The 19,181-nt window shown below is 38.9% G+C and overlaps 1 protein-coding gene across 3 annotated transcripts in view; it reads left to right on the forward strand.

Moving 5' to 3' along the window:
• The window catches only part of LOC126457749 (arf-GAP domain and FG repeat-containing protein 1), a 120,442-nt gene that overhangs the window by 90,965 nt on the left and 10,296 nt on the right, over positions 1–19,181 (forward strand). For all 3 annotated transcript variants that reach the window (XM_050094296.1, XM_050094297.1, XM_050094298.1), the window contains 2 exons: positions 4,634–4,774; positions 14,595–14,773. In XM_050094296.1, coding sequence (XP_049950253.1) covers positions 4,634–4,774; positions 14,595–14,773 — 320 coding nt within the window. The remainder of the gene's footprint in view (positions 1–4,633; positions 4,775–14,594; positions 14,774–19,181) is intronic.

Below are 19,181 nucleotides of genomic sequence, written 5' to 3' on the forward strand. Positions count from 1 at the left end.
ATTTTCACTGATGTGCGGTTTTATCACCTGTGATGTTAGTGGCATTTTGAGGGATTTTACCAGATCTTGTGTATGGGTCTTGCATGCTCAAAAGAAAAATATTCCTCTCATCAATTATTGTACACAGCTTTATCACCACCAGTGCACTTCTTGTGACATTTACTTGTGCTACCCTTTATATTGTGCTAATTCTGGCTATTGAAGAATGTTGTGTTGACATTTCGGTGCAAGCCAAATGCGATCATCTCTGAGAAGCAACAATTCAGCCTTTTGCCACTGTTGATTCACTTTACTTGCGTGACCAACAACATCTAAAGCTCAGCTTGTGCACTTTCCGATGCTGCATTGCTTGTTCCTGCTTCTGCATGGGACACAAATGTCTGGCTTGTGTTCCTTGTTGTGATTCTTATTTCTTCATTTTCTCCTCCACAGGAGGAGGAAACCATTCTGTCCATGCTTCAGTGTTTTGCTACATGACATAGATTATGGCTCTAAGTACATTTTGGAACTACCAAATAGCCCTAGCTGTGGTGTGCAGGAGGAGAATTCACTTAAGAAGACTGTGAAATTATAAGCAGAAACACAATAGTTGGCAAGTAATTACCATAAAAACAAGTGTATAGAAACATAATAGGAAAAGAAAGCCTGCATGAAGTCAGCAATGATAATCGACTAAGTCTGATAGAATTCACCAGTGGGAAGGAGATGATGATAAAAGCACTTGGCATCCAAGGAAAGATATTAGAAGTACAGTTGGGCATCACCAGATGGAGTTTCAAGAAACCAAATAGGCAATTTAATTATAGATAAAAGGTGCAATGCAGATGGGTGGAAGTTAGTAGCTGTATAGGGGTGCATAAAGACACAGAGCATTACGTAGTGCGGATTAGATATAGACAGAAGAAGGTAGATCTAGCAAGAAACAAAAAGAATAGGGAGAAAAGTGAAACGCAATATAGGAAGTCTTTAAATTAAATAAAAGCAGGAGGAATATAAGAAGAAATTAGAAGAGTTTTCAAGGCAAACAATGTAGAGAAGGAAGGGGGTGTGAAAACTAAATGGAAGATACTGAAAAAAGCTACAATGTAGTCTTAGAAGTAGTACACTTACATGGTTTAACAAGAAGTATTCACTGATAACCAAAGAGAGAAATTTAATGAGGCAGAGAATGCTGCAATTGAAAAAAAGACTAGCAGTGGAAGAATATAAAGAGAAGAGCAGGGTGAAGAAAAGCTGTAGATAGGAGGAAGATACAGCAGATAGATGAGCTGAGGGACAAAAATGAGACATGAAAGATCTAGGGAAGTGAAGAGAGGATTCCAGCTGAGGGCAGTCTTCCATAATGATAAATATGGATCTTTAGGAAGATGGAAAGAGTATTTTATTGGATTACTCAATGGGAAGGGGGGAGGTAACAGAGATGAAGCTTTGAATAGGGAAGAGGAAAAACCAGAATTAAAATTAGAAGCGGAGGAACAGAAAGTCGAACCACCAGACTCGGAGGAATTGAGAATGCACTTATAAACTTAAAAAAGAATAAAGTAGCAATAGCAGACGGCATAGAGGCCTAATTATTAGTGTTTGGGGAAAATACGCAGACAGTTGTTAGTTAATAAAGGTAATATAGACAAAGAAATACCTAAGAACTGCCTATTAGATAAGAAAGGTGATAAGTCAGAGTGCAGCCGTTGCCATGGGATTACTCTCTTGGATACAAAATATAAAGTGCTTGGTAAGATTTTAGCTTCTTGTGTAAAATGCTGGGTGGAAAGGATATTGGGAAATTATCAGATAGGATGTAGGAGATATAGATCTGCAATGGACCACATTCTTTTATTGAGATGAGTGACAGAGAAATTTTATGATTATGAAAAGCAACTTCATCAGTTGTACATTGATCTTAAATGTTCATATGACAGTATAGACAGGTGTAAGGTTCACCAAACTATGAAAAATTTTAGAATTCTACTATAATTAGCGAGACAATAAAAGCAAGTATGTAAGGTAAGTGTAGAACAGGAGTTGTCAGGAGAATTCCATATAGGGAGGGGTTGCAACAGGGAGATGTGATCTCTGTGATGCCCTCTAACTTATCATTAGAGGAGGTGATTTGGCAGATGCCAACAAAGCCAGGGGGAACAATATTTATATTAGCAGGTCCAGGTAGTGGCTTACACCGATTCTGTAGCATTAATTGCAAAGGAATGTAAGTGATTTAAAGGTTAATAATGCTGTGTTAGGAATACGTGAACATTAGGACTGGATATTTATACTGCCAAAGCAAAGTATATGATGGGAAATCATGGTAGGAATAGAGAAGACGCTTCAATAAAAATAAATGGGAAAGAATATCAAAGAGTTGAAGCATCTGAATATCTAGACTTGATAACAGTATAAAGTGAAGGGCAGCAGCAGAAATTCAAGAAATGGTAGCAAGACGTACAGTACTGAATGGATCAGAAAGCTGAAAGATGACTTCACAGGAAGAAGGTTGGTTACTGAAATGGGAAAGGAAGATTTTGCGAAAGTTATTTGGAGCTGTGAGAGAGGAAGAAAGCTGGAGAAGTAGAGCAGACAAAGAACTGCAAACACTTTTTGGACAGACTGATATTATAGCGAAAATCGAACAAGGAAGAATAAAAAAGGATCATCTTGTACAGAGAATGTTAGTAGCTCAGAGTGTTAAGGAAGTGTTTATATTAAAGCTCAAGGGGAGAAGGAAAAGAGGAAGACCTAGGAAAAGGTGGGGCAAAGGTATGGAAGAGGACTCAAAGCAATGGGAATCAGGAAGTGGAGAAGTATTGGATAAGGAAAGTAATGGACATAGATGAAAGGAGACAGGTGAGAAGGGAGGCCAAGATTCTAAATGGACTGTACTACCACTTTCTCATTAGCCAATCTGTACACCATTTCATACATTCTCTCCATTTTCTCTATTTCCTCATATTTTTCTGTCGTCCGTCTTTATCTTGCTTCTTCTGTTTCTCTTCTTACTTCTTTATTCGGTTTCCTGTAAGCTCTTATTGCTTTCTTCATTTCATACATTTTTGCATTTTTCTGTCCTTTATTGATACTGATGAACACACTAATGTACAGATCTTATTTGGCAGAGTCCATGAGTCCTCCCCTCATATTTACCTGTTTGTCATGTAAACATTCTTCAGCTCTACCTCTTCCCCCATTTGTCTGTGAACCTTCTTCCAACTTTCAGCCTTACCTACCTACCTCCTTGTGTGCATAAAAATCCCCAAAGAGAACATGTGGTTAAAGGAATTTCTGTGAAGAGGTCATTAACCAGCCCGCTTTTTAACATATTATTCAGTTGCAAATAAAAGAAAATGTCCCCTGCATGGCATGCACACCATAACAGATACTGCTTCTAATACAGTGTTGATAGGGAGATGTGAGAAAGTGTATTCATCACTTACAAAAATTTACTACGCCTCCTAAACCCTCATGATACTCAGATCATCCTTTTTGTGGATGCAGTAACCCCTCAGCACAGATTTTCTGTGTTAAAGAGTTCCGCTTCTTCCACATGTGAGCCATTTTACTAGGTTTAGTTCGGATCTTTCTGGCACACTTCCAATTCCTCTTATTGTAATTCAGTATCTTTTTCAAATTCATGAGAGAAAACCTTTAATCTGGTTCAGTGGTGGTTGGTGGGTGTTTTTTTTTTCCGAATAACATATGCTTTTTCTTGAGACTTATTCAGCACAGACTCACAAGGTTTTGTAACACTGGTACTTGTATAGACTGGTAATTCTGCTTCGTTGCCGTGGAATGTGGTGTGGGCTTAGTGACTGTTTTGCTACAAACACCATCCGTCCCATCAATTTGGAGTTCACTTTTAGGAAATTCATTTTTTTAAATATTTGTGTAGTCCTTTCAAGACAAGTGCTTAAATCAAGATGTGTGCTCCCAGAGACATGCAGTATGCCATCATCAGGCATAACTCATTGTGGAAGCTTGCTCAGTGTTCACAGTCATAAAAAGGCTGGCAGTCTTGACCAATCTTCAGCTTGGAAACCCTGTGTACACGAATTTATACCCATCTAGACCTGGTCAAATTCCCATGTGAAGTGCTCCCTGTGCAAATTTGCACAACACTAAAGAGGAATTTGTCCAAAATTTGTGTCTGCTGCTTGTTGCCTTTTCTGTTTGGTGAATAAGTACTATCCTGGTAAATACATTTTAGTCCATGCTGGATTTTCCATTAATGTAATGAACATACTGGCATTTTTATGCAGTTATACATCTGTTTATTCTTAATAGTAACAGTACAGATGCATACAACATTGAGAAAACTGGAACAAAACTTTCTAATGAGCAACGGCGGACACTTTTTAGGTTTTATTATTTTGAATTTACACTCCCTTCATGTTTAATGCAGAGTTTAGCTGGTACCTGTGTTAAATTATTTCCATAGAAGGTGAGGCAATGATGGAATGTATTATTATTATTATTATTATTATTATTATTATTATTATTATTTATTATTATTATTATATTTTATAACAAGTTCAGTACCAAATAACATACAAATATTTTATTATTTGCTACTCTGTCTTTCAATAAAATTTGATTTTATCTTATAGTTAATTACTGATATAGTCTTTTGTCAAATCACCAGTTGCTGGCATGAATCAGAATCCTTGGGTGCCAGCATCAAGGGAAAATGGTTTATCTAGCACTTCCAGCCAGCCTGCCACTTTTCAAGCAAATCCATTTGGAAATGGAAGACAACCACAACATGGATTTGGCATTGTGACTGGTATGTTGTGAGTAGCATAAATTATGTAAGAGAAAAAATATGATAGAATGATAGATCAGTGATAACCTACCAAAACAAACTGATTGAAGCAGAGTAGTGTCATTTAGATGTAAAACTGGATGACTGGATGAAACAGATAGGAGGAACTGTGTTAAACTTCGGAGTTCTTTTTTAGGGGGAGAGGGGGGAGGGAGGGAGGTACTGAACATTTAAGTTTCAATTAATTCACATGTACCATGTTGGTCTTGCGGCAGCCTCTGATGAACTAAACCAATAGTTTTCCCAAGGTAATTTATCATAGGCCAACTTTTGGAATCCATGATAATTGTAGAGGACAATTTTTTTTTTGTGTATGTAGTGTTCTCCAATGTGCTTGTTGGGTGGCCTCTAGTTAGACCATGTCACTCATAGTATATGTTGCACATAATTAGTGTATCCATTAAAGTATTACGTTTAAAAAAAATGAAAATTGTTACCTAGTCATAAACCCAGTAGTTAGTGTGTTGTTTAATTTCTGCCATAAGTTCTTACCAATGGCTGGCTGTTTAACAGTTGCTATGAGGCTGTCTGTACCTATGTTCCTGGTGTTTTTTTATTTTTTTTTTAATTTTAAGGAATATGGGGCCATTGTTGGCTAAATTGGCGGATGGCAACTGTTATTGGCCTGAATGATAGATATGTGCAATAATTTAATCTGAACTCTTCCACTCACAGAGAGAGCACTAAATTCAGGTGGTTTGCAAAAACTTACATTTATGTGCATTTTTGTATTTGATTGGTACAAATCTATATTTTTACTCTCTCCCTCACACACACACACACACACACACACACACACACACACACACACACACACACACACACGTCTGGTCCAGCTTGAAGCTGAAGAAGTGACTAGCCATATATCCATTTCTTAATATTCATTTTGCTTTCTTCATATGTGTCTGCTAACAAACTGTCCGGGGTTCTGGGACTGACCAAAGGCTTTGAGGAGGGACTGGAAATTCTGCTGGATTTCTGCAATGGGGGTCACTGTGGCAAGGTTTGCAGTTGGTCTTACCTGACCATTGGCAGAGTCTCTCTGCCAGGTAACCCCAGAGGCTCATAAAAGTCATACCTTCCAACAGAAACTCCACCACTGTGGTTATGCCAACATATTCTTAGCCCTCCTACAGGAATCCTTTCCACTCACCCAGAATCCCAAGCTCCTCACCCAGTTGAGATTCATTGATGGCATCTTTGCGATCTGGCTCGGGAGTGGGGACACCCTATCCATACTCCTCCAGAACCTCAACACTTTCTCCCTCATTGACTTTACCTGGTCCTCCTCCATCTTCCTCAATGTTGATATCCACCTCAGTGATGGTTACATCATAACCTCCATCCACATCAAATCTACCAGTACCTCCACTTCAGCAGCTGCTGCCCATTCCATGCCAAGAAGTCCCTTCCATACAGCCCAGCCACCCATGGCGAATGCGTCTGTAGTGACAAGCAGTTTCTCTCCAAATATACCAAGGGTATCATTGAGGGTCTTCACAGACTGAGGCTACCTTCCCAACCTTGTTCACAGATCTCCCACATACTCACTCTCTAACCACAAAGGAGCATCCCCCTCATAACTCAGCACCTCCCAGGACTGGAGCAATTGAACTGCACTCTCCACCAGGGTTTTGACTACATCTATTCATGCCCTCTGTGAGGGAACTTCTTTCCTCTTCCACAGTGGCATTCCCTGCCCACCCAGGCTACTCATTCTTGTATGTCCTTACTCCACCCCTGCTCCCAACCCCTTGCCCCTCATGGCTCGTATGCCTGCCCCATACATCCTTCCACTAACACCCACTCCTTTCCTGTCACTGTCATCTCCTATGCGATGAAAGGCTGGACAAGCTGTGGAAGTAGTCATGTAATCTACCAGTTCACTTACAACCACTGTGCCACATTCTACATGGTCATGACAACTAACAAACTGTCCGCATGAATAGTCGCAGCCAAACTATGGTCAAGGGGCAGTTGGACCAGGCAGCTGCTGAACGTACTCTCCAACACGATGTGCTACATTTTGACCATTTCATAGCATGTGCCATCGGGATTCTTCCCACCAACATGAGGTTTCCTGAATTGTACAGGTGGGAACTCTCCTTGCAAAATATCCTTTTTCCCCTGTAACATGTGTCCCCCACCTACATATCCCCTACCCTGCTTCCACTCCAGTACTATACATGCCTTCTATCCTGCCAGTGCACATAATTCCTTCCCCCTTCTCGGCATCACCCCCCCCCCCCCTCCCTTTATGAGGATATTAGACATGGCTTGGTATTGCAATTTAAGAACAACACGCATACTTACAGATCTAGTTTGGGGGGGGGGGGGGGGGGAAGAAGATTGATGACACAACTGAAAACTGCAAGTGTTGCTTTCATAGTTTTTATCATGATCTGAAGGGAGGAAACAAAGAAAAAGTTATTAGTGGGTGACATCAGAACTGAAAAGTCAAAAGGTATGTAGGGGGAATTAAGCCTTTAAGTTGTGTATGCATTGATAGTGATCAGTGGGATATCAGTTATAAATGTTGCAAATGACATGATTATCTTCAGTGAAGGTGAGAAAGAATTACCGCAAATTCTGAAGGGTATGAATAGTCTGCTGAGCACAGAATATGGAGTGAGAGGAAACTGAAGAAAAACAAAACTAGTGAGTAGCTGAGATAGATGAGAAGCTTACCATCTGAATTTGGGATTGCGAAGTAGATGAAGTTAAGAAATTCTTCTACTTTGGAAGCAAAAGAACATGTGACAGACATAGGAAGGAGCACGTAAAAGCAGACTATCAGAGGCAATAAAGGCATTCCTGGCCAAAGGAAGACTACTATCATCAAATATCAGCCTTAACTTCAGGAAGAAATTTCTAAGAGTGTATGTTTATAGCGCAGTAATGGATGGAAATGAATCGTGGGCTGCAGGAAAACCAGAAAAAAAGATAACCCAAGTGTTTGTAATCTGTGCTACATAAGGATATCGAAATTGGGTGGACTGATAAGATAAGGAAAGAGGAAAAAAGAATCTGTAAGGAGAGGAACATTGACAAACATTGACAAGAAGCAGGGACAAAATGACAGGACATTGGTTAACATATCAAGGAATTGTACTGGAAGACAGTGATTGGAATATGTCCAACATATAATTTAGGATGTTGAGTGCAAGTGGTACTTTGAGATATGCTCAAAAGTCTGTTGATCCCAAAACAAGTGATGGAAAATTTGAACATCTTTATCGTATGTTGTCAGGAGACTTTGAATGCTTGGCCAGTGTGATTGAAACAGTAGAGGGAGAGGGGGGAAGGGGATGCAGTACGATTGCAAGAGAGAATGTCAAAACACTGTGCTTTTGAGAAACTGTCCAAACATAGCACATATGAACAAGCCGTTTATCTTGATGTATCGACCTTGCCCAGGACTTGTTCTGCAGACTGGTGCTGTCTGCCATCCACATTCCACACTGTGTGAAATCCCTTTCCTTGGCTTTGCACAGCATGATGCATCCAGTGTGGACGCATCTTATACTGTCCCCACCACATCCCTGCACGCTCCTACAGGCAGCACTACCATCTTCCCCCCACACCTACCCTTCCATATTGTTGTCTTTTCAACAAATTAATGTCCTGATTAATGGAAGTTGTCTGTAATGTAAAATCAAATACCACCATGATTTGTTATCCTCTGCTAATCAGGTTTGTAAGAATTACATCTGCAACAGCTTAGCTGTTGATTTGAAATGGAAGTTATTCAAAGAAATAATGATACGTAACAATTTTAGTATAGTGTAGGTGCTTAAAATTTCTATGTGCATCCTGGATTTTTGCACAATGCTGCATTACACTCCTTTGTTGTTGCTCCTTCTGCTCGTTAGCTTATTTGTGCAGTAGGCAGGGAAAGCTTTATAAAACACTATTTTAAGCATTCTTTTTGCTGCATAAATAAGTAACTTCATTATTTTAAAAAAATTTAGTGTATCAGAGCATCTAAAATTTTGACAGTGCATTTCTTTCAGTGTATTCTTCCCGTGTGAAAAATTTGTGAATGGCTTCCACTGTTGGATTGGACCATCCCTTTGTTAGTCTGTAGCATTCAAGACTTGCTTCAGGGAGTCCAAGACTGTTGTTCTAGCAGAGTTGTTTTTCCTAAAACTATTTGGAGCATTAACTAGAATGTTGATTTTTATTCAAAGAGGTGGATAAACTTTCATGCAGGACTCTTCCAGTTATTCTGCAAAAGCTAGATAATAGTGAGACTGATCTATAGATTATATGTCTTTTGTATCATCCTTTCTTTGATGTGGTTTTACTACAGTTTGGTTGAGGTTTTATCTTCAGTGAAAGTGAAAAAGACTTAATGGCCATCCTGGAAGGAATGAATATGGATTGAGAGAGAACTGAAGAAAAATAAAAGTAATGAGCCATAGAGAGATGAGATTAATGAGAAACTTACCATCACAATTGAGATTTTATTTCATTGATTTTCAATTAAATTTTGTTATATTTGTGTTGTTCATTAAATAGGTTAGCAATGTCTATGGGATCTTCACAGTTCTTCCTACAGTTTTTTTGATAAATATATCATGCCCTACTATATTTCTGCCCACATTACTATTGAAAACTTTCATTTGTTTTGTTGCTTGTTTGATAGTTGAGTCATTTGCTAACTTTGCTGATATTGTACCTTTGCTGCATATCTCTCTCTAGCTTCTTACATAGGGTTTCAAAGTGGCATTTTGTTTTGCTGCCATATTGAGTTTAAGAATTTCTGATGATTTCCTTGGCCCCTGTGTTAAGCCTGGCCAACATGCACAGACAAATTGTATTTTATGTACTGGAAACTGCCACAAATCTAGCAGCAAAAAGTGTTTTGAGTCAGCTGTTCGTTCAGTCTAGTATTTCGTCTTTGCATGCACACTAAATTCTAAAATTTTACATATGTGTCAGTGCTCTAAAGCATTCATAGCTGAATTTATAGAAATATATGAGAATAACATGTTAGTGGAAAGTTAAGAGCATCTTCATAAGATTGCAGCAGCTTATTGTACTTAGAATCTGTAAGAAGCTGCTGGTAAACTTCAGGCATATGACTGAAAATCCACAGATACTCATACACAAAATAAAAAGATTCCTCATTGGCCAGTCCCATAATTTATTGGGATATATGGAGCTCCAAAACAAATAAGAATTAAAAATATTGTCTAAATAGGGTATGGAAAACTCTGGCACAATATAAGTAATTTAGGAGGAAAGGAAACAATGCACAGAATAGTAAATGCATTGAACTGTCGACAGGCAACCAAAGACAATGAAAACTGAAATTACCACTAGCTTTGGGCAGATTCGTTTTTGAGCTAGCTCGTGTGTGCCACCTCCCACAGCACGTGACCCCCACCACACACACACACACACACACACACACACACACACACACACACACACACACACAGAGAGAGAGAGAGAGAGAGAGAGAGAGAGAGAGAGAGAGAGAGCTCTATACAGTTACAGTGTGCCCGCTGAATACACAGGACTGTAGTTCCTCAAGTAGACTAAGGTGAGGTGTTATGTCCGGTGGGGTGGCTTAGGGCAGAAAAGAGGTGGGGAGTGGGAATAAAAGTTGGGGAAGGGTGGCTGACTTCTCAGAGGGAGGCAGCAGGTGTACAAGATAGGGATGCAGACGAGAGAGGCAGCAGGTCCATTAGGTAGGTACACTACACACAGGCACTAAAGCCAAAGATTTAGTGCACCACACAATGATGAAATGGACAAGTGGTTTGGGAGGATGGGTATATTCCACTCATTGCTTGCTGGGACATAACAGCCCAGAATTCTATATCTTTGTAACTTCTTTCTATTGCCAGCAACTATGAAGCTGCTGTCAGCCTCTCATGTGGTGAAATTGCTTTCCTTATGCAGGTAGAGGATATATAAGCAGTAGGTTGCAACTGTCATGTGTATACATGCTATTTGTGGCAATTTCTTGTGTGTATATACATGTGCAGACACAGCAGTATGTTTGGACTGAAGTTTGTCCATATATTTGACTTTACCTTAACTTTTTGTGCCATTCGCGTTAATAATGATCTAGCAACATTGAAGAAATTCGTCAGTAGAGTGCCAGTTGGGAATTGGATTGGAATTTTTAGTCCACTTGTTGCATGATTTCATTGGTCTGGATGCTGGATCTGACACACTGTAGCTCATCGTAAATATTTGTACGGCCACCTTTAAAATCTTGACGCCTTTTTCCAACAATTCCTTCACTAACAGCAGTCACACATAATAGGCGCAACTCCTGATGAATGTGAACAGCGGTAGATCTTGTTGCACACAATAATCAAACCGTAGCATCCACATTGCAAATGCGAGAAATATGATTTTTGTAGCCATTGTTGTTTGCGTTTACCCATAGTCAAGCAACTACTGACTCAGAACAATGATTTCTAAACAATCAGTAGATCAAACTGCATTCCTACATCTTTGGTTGGAGATGCCAACATTTAAATTCAATAAAACCCCTTTTTTATGTTCCCACATTTTACATTGTCCCTGCTTTTTATGTTTTTCTTGCTCCCAACAGAACCCCTCTTCTTTCATTACTGTGCTTTCCCATCATTAGTGATTGTGGTTGCAACATTTCCCGCATTTTAAGTTTTCTTTGACATTATCACAACCTTGAATATTGATTTTCATACAGATTTCTGCAGAAAGTGCATCATATTCCTGCTCCGTGAGCCATGGAACAAAGCAGAAAACGCAGACTATACACGAATTTATTGATTGTGTAATATAGCGTTAGCGCGGAAAGCAAGATTTTCATTGTCGGTGTGTTGGGTCACAGCCGTCTGTAGTATACAGATTTGCAGCATTTGGAAGGGTGGGAATGTGTGGTGAGCCACTGCCTTAATGGTAATCATGATCTGACGCTAGCGGCTGTAGTAGCAACATTCCTTCTGCTCATTTGTAGTATAGCAACAGCTTTAATTTAACTTTAGTCGTTTATACAAATACACATTGCCTGTGTAGATGGCCATCTCTATAATGGGTTTTCACAAATCGTTGTTACTTCCATGTGAAACACATTAATCCATTCTAGGTGCACTGTCTTAGGGTGGTACAACCTGATGTCAGACGTAAACTTTCCTCCTGAAGATGCACTGTGACATGACGACACTTTTGCTCTCTTTCTCACTTAGGACAACTGTGAACAGAGTGACCACCTTGTTGGCAACAAGTTGTCGATTTCATGCCAATTGTTCTCTGTTTACGAAGACTGCGAACTTCAGTGTTTTAACCAATAATGTGTTACAGTTTTCATTTACTGTAATTTTTTGTAATTATCATTAGAACACGAATATTTTTTTCAATGTGGTTTCATGAAAGACTTTTGCTACTGTGTTTGATTTACACCATTGAACATGATTGGAACAAAGGGGGAAACACACGCACATGTTTGTGTGTCAGCCACTGCTTTTGTGATTGACACTTTGTGTACTGTGGAAGACAAGTACAGCTGTTTGCTGTTAGAAAGAAACAAAAACATTATTTATATCAGATTTTTTTAAATAGACATAATTTAAGTTGTTTTAATTTCATATTCTGAACAATATAGAGACAATGACAGTAAAAGTGATTTATTCCTTTTCATGTGTTGTTTCCTGTGCTTTCCTGTATTTTACAGTTTCCTACATCTTACAGTTTCTTGGGTCAGTCCACTGAAAACTGCAAAACAGGGGTTTTACTATACAAGCAAATGGCCTGTACTCTTTGAATTCACCATTTAACAGTAGAATTATTTTACAGCAGCACTGAAATACTACATATTTGACCTGCAGTTTTATGGAACAATGGTTCTCTCTCTCTCTCTCTCTCTCTCTCTCTCTCTCTCTCTCTCTCTCTCTCCCTCTCTCTCTTTTCCACTCTAATCCACTCCAACTCTCCCTCCCCACACACCCCTCCTCTCTTGCTTCTTAAATTGGATGAATTTTTTATTGGAGTTGAAAGTTTTTGCCTGAATACACTTTGCTGTTGATAACGTGCCTTTCCATTACTTGTTGACTACTGTGTATTCTAGTCTTCTGCCCCATTTTTTAGTTAATGAATCTACAGATATTGAAGCATTTAAAATGAAAGGCAGAAATTAATTTTATTTAAGACTTCCTTGTAAAGAAAATGATCACACTTACTTTGTGTGACCAGAGTTCCATAAATTACATCCTATTTCAAATTCACAAACGTCTTAGGTTATATAACTCGGCTGTATACTATAAATATTCGTAAGTTCAAATCGTTAACCTGTCTCTTCCTATTGGACTTCTAGAGGTGGTAATATTGGCACACATCACTCATCATTTTTATTGCTGCTGCTTTTCTGTTATATGAAGAATCCATTAAAGGATTCAGAGTGCTCAAATTATTTCATGATTTGGTACTTTAAGATATTTAACAAGAATAGCTCAACTTTTTTGAAAAGTGTTTACTGTATGTAATATTAGACAATGTAATAGGAGCAGATAATAAACATTATTTTGGAAAAACTTTCAGTGTGAGAGGTTCAGTACTGATGTAAAAAAGAGAGATCTAAACTGTGAAATAGAATATATCATAAATTCAACCTCTATATATCTTATCAGACAGCAGATAACTGATATGTTCAGCATTCACAATGCATGATTAACACTAAATGTGGCACTGAGGTATTTCTGACTTGTTAATGCTCATTGTACGTACTAAGATGTACCCCATTCATATTCTTCAAATGTTGGAAAATCCAGGATGGAATGTAACAACATTATGAGAAGGAAAGTTGCTACATATAGCTGAGATGCTGAGTCACAGATAGGCACAACAAAAAGATTTTCACACTTAAAGCTTTTGGCCAATGGCCTTTGTAAACAAGAGACATACATACGCATGCACACACACACTCTCACAAACGCAACTCACACCCACAACTGCAGTCTAAGGCAACTGAAACCACACTGCGAGCAGCAGCACCAGTCCATGATGGGAATGGTGACTGGGTGGGGGAAAGGAGGAGGCTGGGGGTGGGGAGGATGGCGGACAGTGAAGTGCTGCGGATGGGGCAGAGGGCAAGGGAGAGGTGGGAGGCAGGGGGGGGGGGGGGGGGTTAGCGGAAAAGGAGAGAATATAAATAAATAAAAAAGACTGGGTGTGGTGGAACAACGGCTGTGTAATGCTGGAATAGGAGGGGGGAAGGGGCCGAATGGGTGACGACAGCCACTTCCCTGCTCCCATTCCAGCACTACACAGCCATTGTTCCATCACCACACCAAATCATTTTTCTTTAATTTAATTTTTTTTATCTATTTCTCTCTCTTTCTCTCCTTTTCCGCTACTCCGTCGCTCCCCATCTCTCCCCTGCCCTCCGCCCAATCCACAGCACTTCACTGTCTGCCATCCCCACCATACTATCCGAGCCTCCTCCTTTCCCCCATCCAGTTGCCATTCCCATCATGCACTGGTGCTCCGGCTCACAGTGTGGTTTCAGTTGCCTGAGACTGCAGTCATGTGTGTGATTTGCATGTGTGTGTGTGCGTGTGTGTGTGTGTGTGTGTGTGTGTGTGTGTGTGTGTGTGTGTGTTTTGTTGAACAAGGCCATTGGCCAAAAGCGTTAAGTGTGAAAATCTTTTTGTTGTACCTATCTCTTACTCAGCATCATTCATATGCGTGTCAGACGTAGGATGCTGCTTATCCTGAAGGTAGTCGGTGGTATGAATCCCAAATCAGTAGCCAATGTATAGTTTGTATTTATACTTTTCAGATACTTTAAATTGGAGTGCAGGGGCAAACAGCATGCCAAATGGACAGGTTCCAAATGGTGGTATTGCTAGCTTCCATTCTCAAGTACCTGTAGCTGCTGTGGCTTTTCCCACTAGTCAGTCTATGAATTTTCCAGCGAAGGCCTGGCAACCTATTCCACCAAGTGGAAACCCATTTGTGGTAAGTATTATTAACTTTTTGCTACGAACATTTCAAGAGGTATGGCAGTCATCATTCTTCTAACTTCAGCAGTATAATTTTATTTCCATAAAAAATTACACACTGGTCTCTTGCTTAATACATTTTTGTGTTTCTGTACAAATTCTACAAGGGCAAAGTGAAAATTTCTCACACTGGCAGAGAGAGATGGCTTTGATAGGTATAAAATTTTGTCTTTGTTGTTTTTGCACAGTAATGCAAGTTAAAAATCAATTTTATATGTAGGATACCTTTGTAAGTATGACTGAAGTACACATATAAGCTGATTTACCAAAGTCTTTATTTGCAAGTTCTGCCATATGGTAGGTACGATAGGCAATAATGTCTCTATCAACAAAACTTTCAAGTCCAGGAACACTAGGTATACCTGTACCTCCACGTACAATGGCTACAGTGAGCCAACCATTACCATGAGAGAATGTATCATTAATGTCAATAGAAAAATTAAGTCTGCAACCACAGAAAACACAAGGTCCGTCGACAAGTGCAGTAGCAGCAACACTCTTAACTGGTATGCGGTTCTTCTTGTCTCCAGCTGTCGTGGCGAACTCGATGTTCTCGATAGTTTTATAGACTGTCTATTTAGAATGGCGACGAAATCTCCTGTAAGGCATCATGGCGGCGTTCAATGCAGTTGCCTGTGCAGCAGCAGCGCGAATGAGCCTCTGCGTGGCTCTCGCTCACTTATATAGTACATGCAGTAGCTTGGACTTAGAAAATTTCACAGTGCCAGTGGGAGCGTTATCCCGGACGCGCACACTAGGTGTTCTAGAGTGTGCGCGCCCGCTGTCACGCCGCCACGATTGCGTCAGCCAGCCGCGGCTGCATAACGTCATCAAGGTCATAAGGTATAAGAGTATATAAAAAAAAAAAAACTGTTGCCTCCTTGAGCCTCCGGTTCTAGATGTACCCTTGTCCGGTTAATGGCTGACGCTACAGATCAGTTTGCATACAAATTAATTTATATATGAAAATACAAAGTACAGTCACCAACAAACTTTACATATTCACATTCGTCCGTGTATAATGCAAATGGATTAACTGGAATACTCCACTGCCATAAAATTATTTATTGTAAGCAATGTATCTCAAATGTAAGTTCAACAACATGGTTGGTGAAGATTTTTGAGGGGTCTGCGTCCACATTTTCAGCAGTAAACATACGGACCATTGAAAGATGATTCACGTGAAGGCCCTCAAAAACCTGCAACTACAAATAAAAACAGAGAAAAAGGGCAGATTATTGAATTATATGATTGGCAATTAGGTCTAGACATACTAGAATACAAAGTGTGATACAGTTTACTAGAATAATTGTTTAAGAAAACAGTTTGCACAATATGGGTGCAACTCATCTTAGGTTCATTGTGACTGACAAAATACTTGAGAATTTTCATGACAAACAATTTGGGTGCTCTTGCTACTAGTTAATATATATTGCATGTTCTGCTTTCTACAAACAGAATTGATCTGTATGTCTGTTCAGCATAGTCACGTGATAACACACATTTCTCCCAATGAGAGACCTGTTCATTAATATCGTCACTGTAGAGTGTTCGATTTTCAGTACTTTAAACATAGCTGCGCTACAGCAACGGTTCCACGTAAATCAGACTAAGAACAGCCGACCAGTTGCAAAGGATAAAGTAATCTTTACCTAGGTTTCAATAGATATAAATCTATCTTCTTCAGAAGACGGCAGTATTATAACATGAAGTGATATGTCCTTATCGTTTAGGCAAACATCCGCATAGTTACATTAATCATATAAAATATAGCCCTGAAAACAGGGTTTGTCAAACAAATAAAATAGGTACATAGAAGTTGTTTGACAAACCCTGTTTTCAGGGCTATATTTTATATGATTAATGTAACTATGCGGATGTTTGCCTAAACGATAAGGACATATCACTTCATGTTATAATACTGCCGTCTTCTGAAGAAGATAGATTTATATCTATTGAAACCTAGGTAAAGATTACTTTATCCTTTGCAACTGGTCGGCTGTTCTTAGTCTGATTTTGTTCGATTTTCAGTTACACACCACCATGTTAGACACTACAATTCGGAGCCCTCTAGCAGCAGAGAACTGCAAATGTGTAGACATGAAAGATAAAGATGCAGAATGTTAATAATGCTTATTTTATTTAAAATGCTTTTGAATTTTAATGTAAAAAATTTGGAGGCATTACTTTTCAGCTTGCTCTCATGTTTGAATGACAAGTGCAGGAGAACAGCTCTCACTACAGTGCAGGAAAAGGAGTGTATATGGAATCTTTCAGTTGATATTTAATGTCCAGATGAGAAACACGTCTGCACTAGACAAACTTTAGTTTCTGACATTTAGTATGCTATTTAGTACTGTATGACCGCTCCAGTGAAAAAGATTTAAACATGACTGCTATAGTCCACATTGATAATGTGTAATTTTTCTGAATTGACTTTCCATAATCCTTGTTCATGAAACTGAGTAAATAAATAAAGCGAGGACTGATGACTTCAGCCCTGGAAGGAGAATATATTTAATTCCTTTCTTATTTTTCATAGAATTATATCAGACAAGAATTTATAAAACTTCCATATAAAATTCATTATGCTAGCTTAAATTCTGATAGCATTTAATCACAGACTAAAGCTTCTGCCTCCAGATGTAATAGTTAATTGACTCTTCAGTGTAAACCGAGCAAGGTGGCACAGTGGTTAGCACACTGGACTTGGCGTTTGGAAGGATGGTGATTGAAACCTGCGTCCAACCATCCAGATTTAGGATTTCCCTACATCACTTTGAAAGGTCACAGCAGATTCCTTTCCCCATCCTTGAATCATTCTGAGCTTGTGCTCTGTCTAATGACCTTGATATTGATGGATCGATAATCACTATGCTTCCTTCATTCCTATCTTCTTCAGTTTAACTAACTATTTTTCTTTCATTCAGCATTAAATCTGACTTTCAGAATCAAAATGGGACCAAATGTATACCAGTGAAAAGCCATATTATTTTCAGCATACAGAGTAATTGAGATCTTGTGTTCTGTGTTTTGAGATAGAGCCGACCACTGTGGCCGAGCGGTTCTACACACTTCAGTCTGGAACCATGCAGCTGCTAAGATTGCAGGTTCGAATCCTGCCTCGGGCATAGATGTGTGTGATGTCCTTAGGTTAGTTAGGTTTAAGTAGTTCTAAGTTCTAGGGGACTGATGACCTCAGATGTTAAGTCCCATAGTGCTTAGAGCCATTTTTTGAGATAGGAAAAGTAATCTCCCCACCCCCAGATCATCTTTGAAAGGGAAAAAAATATTTTAATAAAAATTGTTGTAAGGCCTGTGTTACATCCAGTTTACTCGGTACCCAATTTTCTTTTTATAGTTATTTCTTATATATTTAGGATTGAAGATAGTCATGGGAGTACCGTACTGAGAGATTTCATTCAATTCTTAGAGAAACTATATCTGTATAATATGTTAGTGTACTTTATCACCATTTTTCAGTAATAAATAATACACAATCAGTGTTTGTTTATTTTTACAAGTTCTGTGGAACAGTGTGAGCCAGAGCTATGTAGTTACGGAAGTAGGAACTATGTAATCACAAAATGAGAATAAAAGATTAAAAATAAATTGAGAGTGGAAAAAAAGGACTTGAAGTAGCATGTACAACTGAATGACACATTGCAGTGAAGAGCTCTAGTTATCGGTAGGAATTTCTGGACAGAATAAAATGAGTGTACCACAAGGAATGCTTTCAATTTCAATTTGAAAGTCTAGGGTTTCTCTCACATTCTTCAGTTCTGCAGGAAATTTGCTGAACATGGAACCTTCAAAACAGTGCACAGCTTTCTGTACTGTCATTATTCAAGTGCAGATTATTTGTCTGTAGAGTGTTCACTGAGTGAGTGGTACAATTTCTTTTTGTGTTTTATAGATACAATAAAGTTAAATTCGATGTGTAAATTAATGCCACAAATTGTTATCTCTGATCTTTCCTTGGCTAAAAATACCTTTGTGATTGCATAGAGTTTCTCCAAAATATGCTACTTTGGGAGATAGTACTGGGAAAATAAAGTAGACATGCTTTTGCATTTCTGTGTCAAGGGCAATAGTTGTTTTTATAGTTTCTGTGTAATAACTGTTTTCATCTAAGTCATTTCTAAGGATTTAAAGTGTCTTTGCCAATTATTTGATTACCCTGTCGTGGTAATATTGCACTTTCATAAGAATTTCTTGTCAGCTACTGTATGCACTGTTTTGTTGCAGTTAGGTGACAATATGTTCTCTGTAAGTCAGGAATGGACATTACTCACTACCCTATTTGCTGGTCATTCACATTCCATTCCATCTCTTTATAATGAGACCTGTATTGCCCAAAACAC

The sequence above is a fragment of the Schistocerca serialis genome, chromosome 2 (assembly GCF_023864345.2).
Source record: "Schistocerca serialis cubense isolate TAMUIC-IGC-003099 chromosome 2, iqSchSeri2.2, whole genome shotgun sequence".
Lineage (NCBI taxonomy): Eukaryota > Metazoa > Arthropoda > Insecta > Orthoptera > Acrididae > Schistocerca > Schistocerca serialis.